The sequence below is a fragment of the Solanum tuberosum genome, unplaced genomic scaffold (assembly GCF_000226075.1).
Source record: "Solanum tuberosum cultivar DM 1-3 516 R44 unplaced genomic scaffold, SolTub_3.0 scf00069, whole genome shotgun sequence".
NCBI classification, from domain to species: domain Eukaryota; kingdom Viridiplantae; phylum Streptophyta; class Magnoliopsida; order Solanales; family Solanaceae; genus Solanum; species Solanum tuberosum.
Genome location: NW_006238995.1, coordinates 1,838,416 through 1,852,653, shown reverse-complemented (window position 1 = coordinate 1,852,653; position 14,238 = coordinate 1,838,416). Strand labels below are relative to the sequence as shown.

The window sequence follows — 14,238 nt, the reverse complement described above, 5'->3', positions numbered from 1 at the left end:
AATCGAAAACCAACTCTATACTAGATAAAGCCAAATTTTAATCTATTTTTTTCCTATATAAACTAAATTTCCACCAAAATTTTTATTTTATTCTCTACATATAAAAATATATATAAAAAATTTGAAAGATAAAGTTTATTAAAATTAGTTTACAGATAAAGATAAATTTTTATTATATATAATTAATTTTTTTAATTTTGAATTTGAATGGGAAGTTACCATTGATTTTTTAAAATTTGAATCGAAAACTAACTCTATACTAGATAAAGCCAAATTTCAATTTGTTTTTTCCTTCCATCAAATATTTTAATTTTATTCTCTAAATATAAAAATATATAAAAAAAATTGAAAGATAAAGTTTATTAAAATTAGCTTACTGATAAAGATAAATTTTACTAAATATAATTAATTTTTTGAATTTTGAATTTGAATGGGAAGTTACCATTGATTTTTTAAAATTTGAATCGTAAACTAACTCTATACTAGATAAAGCTAAATTTCAATCTATTTTTTCCTATATAAAGTAATTATCCATCAAATGTTTTTCAGAAAAAAATCTAAAACAAAAAAATAACATAAAAAACTGATTTATAATAATTCAAAATACCGGCAAAATGCCCGATATAACCAAAATTTTAATTGAAATCAATTATTTTATAGTCAGACTTATCCTAAATATTTGCTCCATTTTGCTCCTCCTTTATAGCAAACACGTTCATGCCTCCCTGTTTATAGCGTATATTATATTAAGAGGAAATAATTTTAGGCAACTAAATCAATAGACTCTTTGACTTTCAATTTGAGTATTTCCTCAACCTACTAATAATTAATTATAATTAGCAGTCTTAAAATAAGTTGTAACACTACAATTTAACTATCACTTACTACACACAAAAAATTAAATCAAAATATAAAATAAAAATAAAAGAGATAATGTTAGTTCAGTTGAGGATTTTGAGTAGTCAAGTGCCTCCTTATTATTTCAAATTTTACTTTAAATTACTAAATCGATTGAGCGTATTTATTAGTTTTAATTTTGTGTAAAAAGAAAATGTATGACTAAGGTTATTTAAATGGAGTGATAAACACGCTGAGAAAATGATCAACGAATATTTTATTGTTATTTTCATTATAGAAATTTTTTAATTTAATATTTTTTAAATGCCATGTTTTTAATTAAATTCCTATCATGCTTAATTTTTTTTATGTAATATTTTTATAATATTAATTTTAGATTTTAAAGTTGATGTATATTCTTTGCAACTTGAGAATTTTATGATAAATTTGTATCATATTTGATCCTTTTTCATAAATTATAAGTGTTTAAGATGTGTCAAGAAGTACGGAAAAACTTGCTTTGCAAATCATCTCATAAATATGCAATAACAACTCATACGTTAATAGGTTTCACTCATTGATATACTAATTTACATTAATTTTTTTTGAACAGATGATGTATGACATAATTACTTTCTTTAATATTATCCACGCAACGCGCGGGTACGTATACTAGTTTATTGTAAAGTAACTCTCCCAAATTGAGTGGGCTCTGTTTCCATTTTGGTCGAATTAGCCCAATCTCCAAACTTGGCCCAACTCCATTTTCAGTCACGACATTAATCTTTGCGTCTGTGAGCTCCAATTTCTCACTTCCACTCTCACCCTCACTCTCTGAAAGCCCTACTCCGCCGCCGTCGTTTTCGTCTTGAGCCTTCCTTGTAGGTCTTTCTTTCTGTTGGTCTCACCAGCCAAAGATGAAGTCGGTGAGGGGGACATTAGCAAATGGAGAAGCTACACCAAAGGCAGCGATGATGAAGATATCCAATTCAAATACGAATCAGATTAGCGATAGCAAAAAGTTCAATCTTTCCAGATGCCAACAAAAGAAAAAGAAGAAATCCATTGCAAATACCACTCGGATTAGCGATAGCAAAAAGTTGGATGTTTCCAGATGCCAACAACAGAAGAAGAAGAATAAGAAATCAGTTCATACTTGCCAAGGTATCCCTCCCTCTGATGTACTAGTTGGTTGAATGGATGGATGGGGCTGGCTAATTTTATTTTTAAAAAATTAAACTGCAGAGATGGATATGGTTGCTCATTCTCAGGTGACTCGATTGAGTTTAATTGTTGTTTTTCTTATATGTGTATATATATCTATATATAATATTATTATTATTTTGTCTAGGGTTCAATTTTTTCTCAACAAGACTTGATGTGGGAGATCCTCAGTCGGTTACCTGTGCGATCTCTTTTGCGATTCAAATGTGTTGCAAAATCTTGGGATATAACGTCGGATCCTTACTTTCAGATGAAGCATCAACGCCATCATGCCAATTCCACAAGATTTCTTGTTGTCCATTGCAACCTCAATAGGGATGATAACTTCTATTCTACTTCTTCTTTATCCTCCCCTGATGATGTACAAAAACTTGATGATCTCCCTCCAAAGAGTCACATACTTTTTGGTTCTTGTCATGGCTTGTTTCTTATCGGGGTTGGTAGTTCTAATAATCAGGTTCTATTGTGGAACCCCTCTACAAGAGAATCAATACTACTTCCCCCTCCCGAATTTGGAATATTAAATTCTTATTTTGCATTGGGATACGATCAAACTACTAATGACTACGTGGTACTAACAATTCACGATGACATGAAACTAACCCCTGTAGACCCACACTGTGGAATTCTTGCCCTAAAAAGTGCTTCTTGGAGAAAAGTCTGTATCAAGACACCTAACTTGTTTTGCCTCTGTAGGGATAGCTTTGGTACATGTATGATATTTATACATGGAGCATTTCATTGGCTTCCTTGCGGTTTTCTTGTGGTTTCATTAAGTATTTCAAATCAGACACTTACAGAGATACCATTTCCAGATCAAATGTGCAATCGGCAGCCTCCCAACCTTGGCATCAAACAATGTAGCCTTTCAGTATTGGAAGGAATGCTTTGTATTTCTTCCTCTTGGAGAAGGATTGATGGGGTGGATACTACTTTTATGTTGTGGGCAATGAAAGACTATGGCGTCAAGGAATCTTGGATTCAATTATTTAAAATTAACTTTACTGGACTTGATTTAGCCAAATCGATTTATAGGTTTCCGGATGGCGATGTACTATTTGACGTCTACACTTCAGGCGAAGGAGGGTTTTGTAGGTCACTCAGGACATCCAAAGGACCAATTCAATTATGGTTTGATTGGTTTCATTCATTTTATGAATATAGTACCATTTTTGATGTAACTACTTTCACGGAGAGTTTAATCTCTCCAAAATCACTTCTTTAATATTTAGTTATGTATTGATTGAAACATTTTTATGTAACAAACTCTTGGTCTTATATTAAATTTTATTTTGTCATTTCTGAATTGATCTAATTTGTTGGATGTACCTGAATCCTGTGAGGTTAAAATTATATGTGAAGGTAAGTAAATGGTTGAGCTGCAGATATTTGAATACCCTTACGTTGCGTGTCATGCCACCTAACCTTTACTTGATAGTTCAAGTACAAAACTTATGCTCAATAATTCGGGTGTGAAACTCAAAAATAATAATGTGTTTTTAACCCTTTACTCTTAAATTAGTATATTATAATATGTTACTAAATTATAACGTGAGTTTTGGGTTTAATTGTTGTTGGTTGGACTTAGACATTTTATGTGTTTTTAGTCTCTTTACCTATTTTTTTTATCACGATAATGGTGTAGCCATGTGTGCTGAAGGGTAGTCAATTGAACACCTATTTAAAAACTTATATGAAGTATATAGGTCAAATTCTTGGGTTATTGGCTATTATGAGCCTTATATGGTTTCATTAAGATGAGGTATATGAAAAGATACCTTTACTAGATCCAATGTGGCATCATCGTATTCATTGCGTGGGTACTTTTATGTTGACAATGAAACGTTATGATGTCAAGTAATCTTGGACTCAATTATTTAACATAAAATTGTCCCATCTTTATATAGCCAAGTCCATTTATAGGTTTGCAGATGGTGATCTGCAATAAAGGACTTCAGTAATTAAGGACATCCAAAGGACCATTTTGATTATGGTCTAGTTCATTGGTTAACCGTGGTAACATATAGTTGAAATAATTACTTTTAATGAGAGTTTGATCGATTCAAAATTACTTATTTAATATTTGGTTATGAATGATTGAGACATGTTTATGTTGATCATGTAACAAATTCTTGATCTTATGAGGTTTATTTATTGATCTCTCCAATATTACTTGTATTTGAGAAATTTGTACGCATTAAGAAAGTGTTGCTGCAAAGAAGGTGAACTTTACAATGCAACTCACAGATTCCTACTTTCTTACATGAGTTTCTTCTCAAAATCTTCCTTCACTAAATCAAAATGATTTTTAGCGGCAATTAATTAACAAAAATAGCTTAATTACCATTAAATATGTATATTTAGAGGCAATTAACACTCTCTCTAAAGCCTGTTACGACATTGGATCCACTGACAATTAACTAATGTTGATAAAGACTTATACTCTTTGTTAATATGCATATTTATTATCGCTAAAAACTGTTTTTGTTATAGTGTCCATTAAGTGAATAAATTCCATTGTTCTAACAAATGATCACAATACATCGATATCTTCTTTGGCTTTATTGTGGAAATTGTCATTCAGATAAAGACTTAAAGAGTGGTTACAAAGAGAGATTTGTCTAGGCAACATAGTATCTATTAGGTGGTACATGATAAAGTATTAAGGATTGTGACACATGAGACTTTTTTATTAAGAGAAAAGGAAAGGTTTTTTTTTTTTAATTGAAGACGACATCTAAAAGAAATTATTTTATTTATTAAGGTTCGTCTTTGAAATTGAGTTAATATGACATTCAAAATTTACCTTTTTTGAATTCCTAATTAAAAGAGTCTAATTGAAACACTTAATTATTAATTAATGTGTTTAACTGAAATACGACTTAGAGCTTGTTTGACATTGTTGTTAGAAGGTCAGAAATACTTATTTTGAGAAAAAAAACTCTTTTGTTGAAAAATTAAGTGTTTGTCAAATCAGTAAAAGTGCTTTTAAATGAAAGCAGAAACAGTTTTTCTATGGTTGAGAAAAAACTGAAAATTTATGTGAATTTATTTTTTATTTTTCTCAATACTAAAATATCCTTTTCATATATACAATTTACCAATATATTTATTATTAATTAATTAGCATATTTCATAAGTTTGTTCATTTAAGAATTTTATTTTTTATTTTTATAATAAATTTTATAATTTATTTTACATTTATATATTTTGTGTACTATTTTGTAGAATTACAAAAAAGGTAACACCATTTTTTTTCAAGATTAGGAAAAAAAAGAAAAAAAATAACAATTAAAGATTTCAGCCTCCCAAAAAAGATAATAAAAGATATAATATTGATTGGAAATTTAAACATGTAAATACAATTTTTTTTAAAATATAAATTTAATCAATTTTTTTTTACAATAGATATGTAAAGTAGTTTCTCTCTATAAAATAGTTTTAATATTAGAAGTACATTAATAGTTATCCTTTTTTGTAATTTGACTCTTGAAAGGACTTTTTATAAAAGATTAGCCAAACGCAATTTGCTTATGAAATACACTTTTCAAATGAATTAGCCAATCACGAATTGTATCTTTTTTCATAAGCATTTTTCTAAAAAGTCATTTTAAAAAAAAGTGCTTCTAAAAATAAGTTGTTTTTAGCACATTAAACTGTTTGACATTGCTTTTGGGAGGCCAAAAGTGTTTTTTCTTGAGAAAACAAGTATTTTTTTAAAAATAAAGTGTTTGACAAATTCTTAAAATTGCTTTTAAATGGAAGCAGAAGTAGTTTTTCTGTTGTTGGGATGAAACTAAAAAATTTTGCTTCTTAAAAACAACAGAAGCAATTTTTTTTAAGGACTAAAATATCCTTTCTATATATACATATTTACCTATATATCCCTTATTAATTAACACATCTCATAAGTTTGGTTAAGTTTCATTCAAAAAATTTATTTTTAATTTTTAATTTTATATAATAAATTTTCTATTTTATTCTATGTTTATATATTATTTTACGTTTTATTTTACAGAATTAGAAATAAAGTTAACGACAATATTTTTATGGGATTGAAAATATGAAGGACTTTATTATTTTTTGGGGGGGAATTTCTTTTATATAGTGGTTTAATTTGTGGAATAGTTTTTAAAATTTATTTTGCTTGATATTTTTAATTATATTCAAATCATCATGTTAATATTATATTAATATTTAATTTATTTACTTATGTATAATATTGATTAAAAATTGAATATGTACATTAATTTTAATTAATTTTTTAATAGATATTTAAAACAATTTGTCTCTATAAAGTAATCTTACTATTAAAAGCACCTTGATAGTTATTATTTTTTGTAATTTGACTCTCAAAATCACTTTTTTAAAAGGATTAGTCAAACATAATTTGCTTATCAAAATCATTTTCAAATGAATTAGCCAAACACAAATTATTATTGTTTCAAAAGAGATTTTAAAAAAAGTACTTCTACAAATAAACAGGTTTTAATAGCAATGCTAAACATGCTCTTAGTTTGAGTATCTAACTAGATTATCATGCGACAATATAAAGATTGCATGTAAAAATAATAAATAATGGATTATAATAAATGCAATAATATATTTATGTAAATAAAAAAATTACAATATATGCAATAATATATTTATTCAAATAAACAAAATGTGTTTTTTCTAAATTGCTATGAATATCTTAAATTTAACTCTTTCACCCAATTTGATTTTCGTACATAAATATGTATCTTGTTCCAATAACAATTCTAGTTCACCAAGTATTTCTCAAGGAAAAACCAATTTTAATATATTTATAACTAGCTTACTGGTTATAAAACTTAAATCATTTAAATGTTTCTATATCAAAAGTGATTCTTAATCCTAAAAATAAAATAAAAATATAATACATGATAAGTAATACTATAGTAGTAATTAGTATAATAATAATAAATTATTACTAATAAGGTAAAATTTTCTTCTCTCCTATAAGGCAATTAGGACTCTAAATTTATTTTACCAAATTAGTTTAAGGATTTTGTTTTCTGATTTACCAAATAAAGAATTATTTACCATTCTTGTTTCATCATGTTAGCAATAAGAATTAAGAACTACGTATAAGACTAGGCCTGCTACTGCCAAAGTTAGAATAGATCGTTGATTAATGAAGAGAAAATAATTGTTTTCGTCCCTGTGTTATTGTCTTATTTTGGTTTTGGTTCCTATGATATCTCACTAATCATACTTAACCTTTAATTAATTAAAGCAAGTGATTTCAGTCCTTCTACTAACAGTGAATATCAATTTAAACATATCAGTTACTGCTGTTAGGGGTAATTTTGGTATTACAACAAGAAACACTTCTATGCAGAGAACAAAATCTAAAGCTAGAACAAGTTTATAACTTCTCCCGTAACATCCTTTCTTATACACAACCATATCTCAACCCTACTGCCTTCTTCAATTTGAATGTGAATTCAATCCTCTCATACACTACTCTGTGTTTTCGTTTGTTGATGAACAATTTTTCTCTTTAGTTGCCTCCCCATTTATATGAGAATACAATCCAAACACTCCTGCAACACAGAAAACAACTCAGTATACTTATTGAAGAGAAACAATATCATTCAATTTCACAATGAAACTCCGAAGCAAGAATGGGCTACAATTCACGCCGGCATGTAAGTACTCAATTAATTTATTTATAGCCTAAATCTTTGATTATATGGAAATTTGGAAAAAAAAAGTTGAGTTACAGAACACAACTAATATTTCACATAAAGAATAAATATCAATTTTTTTTTAAACAAAAGTTATAAAATTATAAAAATTTAATATTTATAGTGAATATTTTAAATTTGTATGACATATTACATTTTGTGTTTGTTCCACTTATTAGAATAACATAAGCATATTTGAAAATTCAGAAGGGCACACAATTAAATGTTAAGTAATCATAAACTATGATACATATAAGTCAACTTTTTAAGAACTGTAGTTTTCATAATTCAAATTCAAAATTAATTTAGATTTTCATTATTGGTTACATATTTTTGTGTTGGATTTGTATCATTTACATTTTCTATTGGAGATGTTTATTGTTATAACACTAATAGATTTTACTTTTTCTTTTACACGACAGATGAAGGCGAAGATTCATATATGTACACCATTAAATTACACTATAAGGGTTGGTGGGTGTTTGAGCCAGTGATGAACTATGTTAATGGACATATAGCTTATTATGACTATTGCAATGGAAATGAAAATTCCATTATTTAGATGAGGCAGTGTATGAAAATTTTTAAAGTCAATGATAAAAAGGTGGAATTATGGTTCAAGTTTGGGCCTTATTTTGAGACGAGTATAAGACTTTTGACAACTGATATAGATATAAATAACCTTGTCTACGAAATACTTAACAATAGAGAAGTTGAAATATTTGTTGAGCACACGGAAGAGGACCAATGGAACTATGATGTAGCTGATTTTGAGGGCAACCCACTACAAGGTGGAGAAGATTTGATAGATGTGAATGTAACAGAGAAAAGTGATGAGAGTGATGCCACATGTGAAGAATGTGAGTCATTTAATGACTCTGATTATTCCTTGGAAGAGATGATATGATTTTTTTGGATTAAAAAATTCGGCTGACTCTACTGTAGAATGGGTTGGCCTTAATGGGAGAAACAAAGAAAATCAAGTTAAAGAAAAATGATGGAGGTTGGAGTTGCCTCAAACATGTTGGCTATGTTTCCCAATGACACTCAAGAAAATGATTGTGCTACATCAGATGAGGAATTAATGAGTTTACATGGAGATTCTGATGATGAAAATCTTAAAAGATCCACTGTTTTTAATCCAACTAGGGATTCGGAGGATCCAAAATTTAAGTTTACACTTAATATGATTTTCAGCAATAGCAAATAATTCAAGTGGGCAGTTGAGGTACATGCTGTGTTCCAAAAAAAAGACATCAAGTTTAAGAAGAACGCAAGTGCAAGGTCGAGGGCCATTTGTAAGGTGTCAAGTTGCAAATGGTTCATATTTGCATCAAAGTCTAATCAAGATGAACCTTTCAAGATCAAGACAATAGGCCCTGACCATTCTTATGGCAAACAAAGAGATAACAAGACTATTGACTCTGAATTTTTGGCTAAGAAGTACGTAGTAGAATTTAGAATAAATCCAAGTTGGGGAGTAAAAGAATTTCAAACTCATGTGTTGAGGACTCATAATTGTACTATTACTTGAACCCAAGCTTATATGCAAAGAGGAAGGCATTAGATCTAATTACAGGAACTAAAGAAGAGTAATTTGATATGTTATGGGATTACTGTGCTGAGCTAAGGAGGAGTAATCCAGGGACTACATGTATTTTGAAGCTGGATGAAAATACAAAAACAATGGTTAATGATAGAAAAAGAGTTTTGAGACTTTATATATGTTTTGCAGCTTGCAAACATGGCTTTTTAGCCGGATGTCGACCGATAATAGGGGTTGATGGATGCCATTTGAAAGGGCACCAAAAGGGGAGTCAACTATTGACAACAGTAGGCATTGATGGAAACGACAACATATATCCTATTGCATTCGCAATTGTAGAAGGTGAACTAAAGAAAACATGGAAGTGGTTTCTAACGCTTCTTGATGAGGACCTAGGAATATCACAAAACCCTTTTGCATGGACTTTCATTTCTGATAAACAAAAGGGTTTAACTCTAGTATTTGATGAGATAATGCCAGATGTTGCACATATATTTTGTGTGAGACATCTACACAATAATTTCAAAACTGAAGGTTTTGGAGGACAATCACTGAAGAATATCCTATAGAAAGCTGCTAGGGCAACTACAGAACCTGAATTCTCCAAGCATATGAAAATATGGAAAAAATAAATCCAAAAGCTCTAGAATGGTGTATTAATAAGCCACCAAGTCACTAGTCAAGAGCTTTTTTCTCTTCTTTTCCAAAATGTGATGTGTTATTAAACAATTTATGCGAGTCATTCAATAGTGTACTTCTACATGTAAGATACAAGTATATTTGGACAATGATTGAATCAATTAGGATCTATATGATGTCCATACTTCAAAAGAACACAGATAAAATGATGAAGTATTGCCAGAGAATCTGTCCCAAAATCTTAGTATTGAGATTTTGAAGGAGTACTGAATCGAATAGACTTTACTATTCAGACTTTTGAACAAGAAACATAAACAATCGATAATAAAAAGCTATTCTGAGATGTGGTTGTTATAAAAAGGTCGGATTGTTTACAACAACATAGATTTTCAATTCTCATCGCATAGATCAAGATAACCCATACTTTGGGAATCTGTGGACAACAACATAAATATTTTTATGACTCGTGTTGTGCTCTTCATTGTAAATGTAGTACTACTTTAGCTTTCCAGATTTATTGGTGTACTTTCTTTGATAATAACGACAAGGTCTCCTTTTGTTAGTGTGCCTCAAATTGATCCAAACTTTTACACTGGTTGAATTTGATTGTGCCCAAATTGATGTGCTGATGAATATATCCCCAGCCTTGGCCACCAAAGTTTGATCTTATATTTTATGGTCAAAATTTGACACCCCCACTCTTCACGGAATAAATACTTATTACTGCCAAACTAATTTTTGCTTTATATTTTGAAGAAACAGGGGCTGCATACATATTACATTCTCCAGACCCCACTTGTGGGATTACAATGGGTATGTTGTTTGCATATTTTGGTTGTTTTATGTATTGAGTTACAAGGTCTATTTTATATTAATTTGGAAAACAAAATGTTGATACTACTAAAGCTATGAACATTGATGATTTTGCAACCGAAAATAATCATGTTGAGGTCTCTAATAATGTTGTTCTACAAAGGCTTCTTGTGAGTTGAAGTAATAGGATTTGCAGTGAAGTTTTTCACCGCAACAGCTTCATTCGCTTTCATTTGTTGGGAGATTGATCAGATTCTTTTCTGTCACACACACTTTGAATTAGTCTTGAAGACACAGATATGCACCCAACTCCATTTGCAGATCAATCTGCGAATTCAATAGCCTTCATAATTTTACAGAAACTGTATCTTCTATATCAATCTGACAGTCTTTTCAATAGTAGAAACATATTTGAGCCCATGCTATACACTAACAACTTTCTGTCAAACAAGTTTCTCTATTTAATTATCAAGCATAACGTGATGTATCATTTTACAAATTTACAATAATACTTTGTTCATGTTGCCGGGCCTATTCTTACTAGTATATATATATATATATATATATATAAAGCTTGTTAGGTTCTCCATCTATTGATAAAATTCATAGGCAAGTTCAAAGAAATTCAACAATATTTGAAGGAGTTATGGAGGAAAATAGACAAGTATTTGAGGCTGATGAAGATGCATATGGAGGCACGAATGTACATATCAAGGAGTCAATGGATTCTATCAAATTCATTGCTATGCTTAGGGCATCCATTTCACAATGGACGAATCAGGTATATTTCTCCGTTTTAAAAAGAATGATTTAATTTAATTTAATTTGATACAAAGTTTAAAAAGAGTAAGAAAAACTTTTCAATCTTGTAGTTCAAAATTAAAGTTATATAAAATATACGAAAATGCCCTCTAGTGTTAAAACATATCACACCGCAAAAAATATTAATTATTGAAAAAAGTAAAAGTTATTGATTCATATTAGATTTAAAATCTTATAAAAATAATGGATGCAAAATACTTTCTCCGTTCCTATTTAGTTGTCATTATTTTAGTATTTAATTTTTTCCTCATTAAAACATAAACATAAAAACTTCAGTTATCAATTCATTACCATTAAAGACATTTTCCTTAATTATAAAATTTAAGAGGATTTATTCCTTATCACTTAATTACAGAATCTGAAAAGTTTTTTCAAATTTAATTTGAAAGTTTATTCCTTATCACTTAATTAAGGAATTTGAAAAGTTTTTTCAAATTTAATTTAAAAGGTACTAATCTATAAAGTAGAGTAGCTAATCACAATATATTTCAAACAATATGGTAAAAGGTATCCACCAATTTTTATTTATGTGTTTATTCTTGTCGCGAGTAATAGAAAAATTCATGGTTTGATAGTTTTTCTCAATATATTATTTTTGTGTTCAGACATCTTTTTTGTTTTACTTATTTTCCTTCTCTTCTTTACTCTTTAAATTTTGAAGAACATCAAACAAGTTTCATTGAACATACATGCATGTATCAGTGAGAGAAAAATTCAACACGCACCAAAACAATAACAACAATCATAAAGAAGAGAGATAACAAGCAACATAAAAAGAACAACAAAATTGACACAACACACTAAAAGCTAATTTAGAGATGAGGAGAAGAGATCTTAGAATGAACAAAAACATCGCGACTCTTTTACTTTGTCTCTTCTTCTAATGATGATGGAATGTTATTTCTTCATGGAAAGAGAGAGATGATTTCTCATGATACTTCTGAAGATACTGATGCAAGAAGAAAAATCATGTAATAATCAATTTTCTTCAAAATATAAAAAGTTTTTGAAAGGATGTTGCACTATAATTTTATGTATTGAGAGAAAAAATCATTTTGATTTGAGAAACTTGTAGAAAGAATAATAAGTGGTCCAAGAGCAAGAAAAATTATTTCGAGAGAGATTCAATTTATTTATGAAATTCATATTAAATTAGGAGGAGAATAAGGAGAAATCTATCAAAATTTTAATTCCATTTTTTTTGTTTTTTTTCCTTAAGACGTTTTTCTAATTTATTTTTCCTTATCTATCTTTAATTAAAGTTTGTTTTATTATCTTTTATATATTTTTAACTTGAAGTTTGTCTATATTTTTGTAGTTTTTTTTTTTAAATTTAATATTTTTTTCTAATTTTAAACGACTGGAAATTTCACTTTAAAATTTTATTGAATATTTAATTTAATTCATCGTTAATCATACTTTTTTTTTACTTCCTTGCCTTAGTTTGATCTCTTTATTCTCATTTATATCATTTCTTTAAATTGCTTCTTTCCTTTTTCTTTTTTTCTTACTTTTTATTTATTTATTTGTTACAAGAAAATAGTTATTATAAATTGGTAAGAATTGCATATATATTTTACGAAATTTAGTTTATTTTATTTAAACATAGATCATTTATTCTACTAAAAAAATCATATCTATACGTAACAATAAAGTTAAAGTTAGAAAAGGATGACAACCTATATTTATCTATTTTATCATATTTTTATGACATTTTCTTGTATATTTTCTTAAAATAATTGCTAAAAACTGTGTCTAGAAGTTTATTTATTTAATTTTCTAATTCTTATTTTGTGCATTTTTCCTATTTTTTTAAAATAATGAAAAATTTTACCTTGAAATTTTGCAGAATATTAAATATGACCATATTTAAAATCCTTTTCATCATAGATGCTATTAATTTTAAAATTTTCCTTCCTTAAACTCATCATTAATGTAATTTATATCATTTCCTTAAATTAATTTTTTCCTTTCTTTGTTCTTTTTATTTATTTATTTTAAAAATTAATTGTTATAACTTTATAAAAAAAATGCATTTTTATACAGAAATAGACTTTAATTTGTCATTTATTTCTAATTTCCGTTTTTTTCTCTCTTAAAACTTTTTTTTTCTTATCTATCTTTAATTATAGTTTTTTTTCTTTTATATAAATTTAATTGAAGTTTATTTTATTTTCTTTAATATATCTTTGATTAAGGTCTATATATATATATATATATATATTAAGGGCCTAAAATTTATTTACTTTCTTTATTGTTTTTTTTTTCGTTTTTTTAATTTTTTAATTTTAAAAAACGTAAAATTTTACTTTCAAATTTTAGTGAATATCAAAGTGACTACATTTAATTCCATTCATCATCAATCATATTATTTTTTCTTACTTCATCTTGATTATTACTTTCATTTATATCATTTCCTTAATGCTCTTTTTTTTATAAATTTTTTTACCTTTTTTAATTTATTTTTTACACGAAATTAGTTATTATAACATGGTAAGAATCACATATATATTTTTTATGAAATTTAACTTTTTTAATTTATATCACTTCTTGGGCTAAAGAATAAAGATTCATATATATGCGTAATAATAAAATTAAAATTAGAAAAAGATGACAACCTTCTTATTTCAGATATTTGTTTATTTT

The 14,238-nt window shown here is 27.8% G+C and overlaps 2 protein-coding genes across 3 annotated transcripts in view; both read left to right on the top strand.

Annotated features, from left to right (window-relative positions):
* The first annotated feature begins 1,465 nt into the window (after positions 1–1,465).
* LOC102586464 (F-box protein CPR30-like) lies at positions 1,466–3,367 on the top strand. 2 transcript variants are annotated; one of them, XM_015307943.1, is made up of 3 exons: positions 1,466–2,001; positions 2,083–2,108; positions 2,189–3,367. In XM_015307943.1, the coding sequence occupies exons 1-3, from the start codon at positions 1,755–1,757 to the stop codon at positions 3,284–3,286; spliced, it is 1,371 nt and encodes a 456-aa protein (XP_015163429.1). In that variant the 5' UTR covers positions 1,466–1,754; the 3' UTR covers positions 3,287–3,367. The 2 variants fall into 2 exon arrangements, with proteins under 2 accessions (XP_015163429.1, XP_006345592.1); XM_006345530.2 differs by lacking the exon at positions 2,083–2,108 and having other exon boundaries at positions 1,849–2,001.
* An 8,049-nt stretch (positions 3,368–11,416) lies between these two features.
* Positions 11,417–14,238, top strand: part of LOC107060252 (nudix hydrolase 10-like) — a 9,815-nt gene continuing 6,993 nt past the window's right edge. Inside the window, exon 1 of the mRNA XM_015307890.1 lies at positions 11,417–11,551. Coding sequence (XP_015163376.1) covers positions 11,417–11,551 — 135 coding nt within the window. The remainder of the gene's footprint in view (positions 11,552–14,238) is intronic.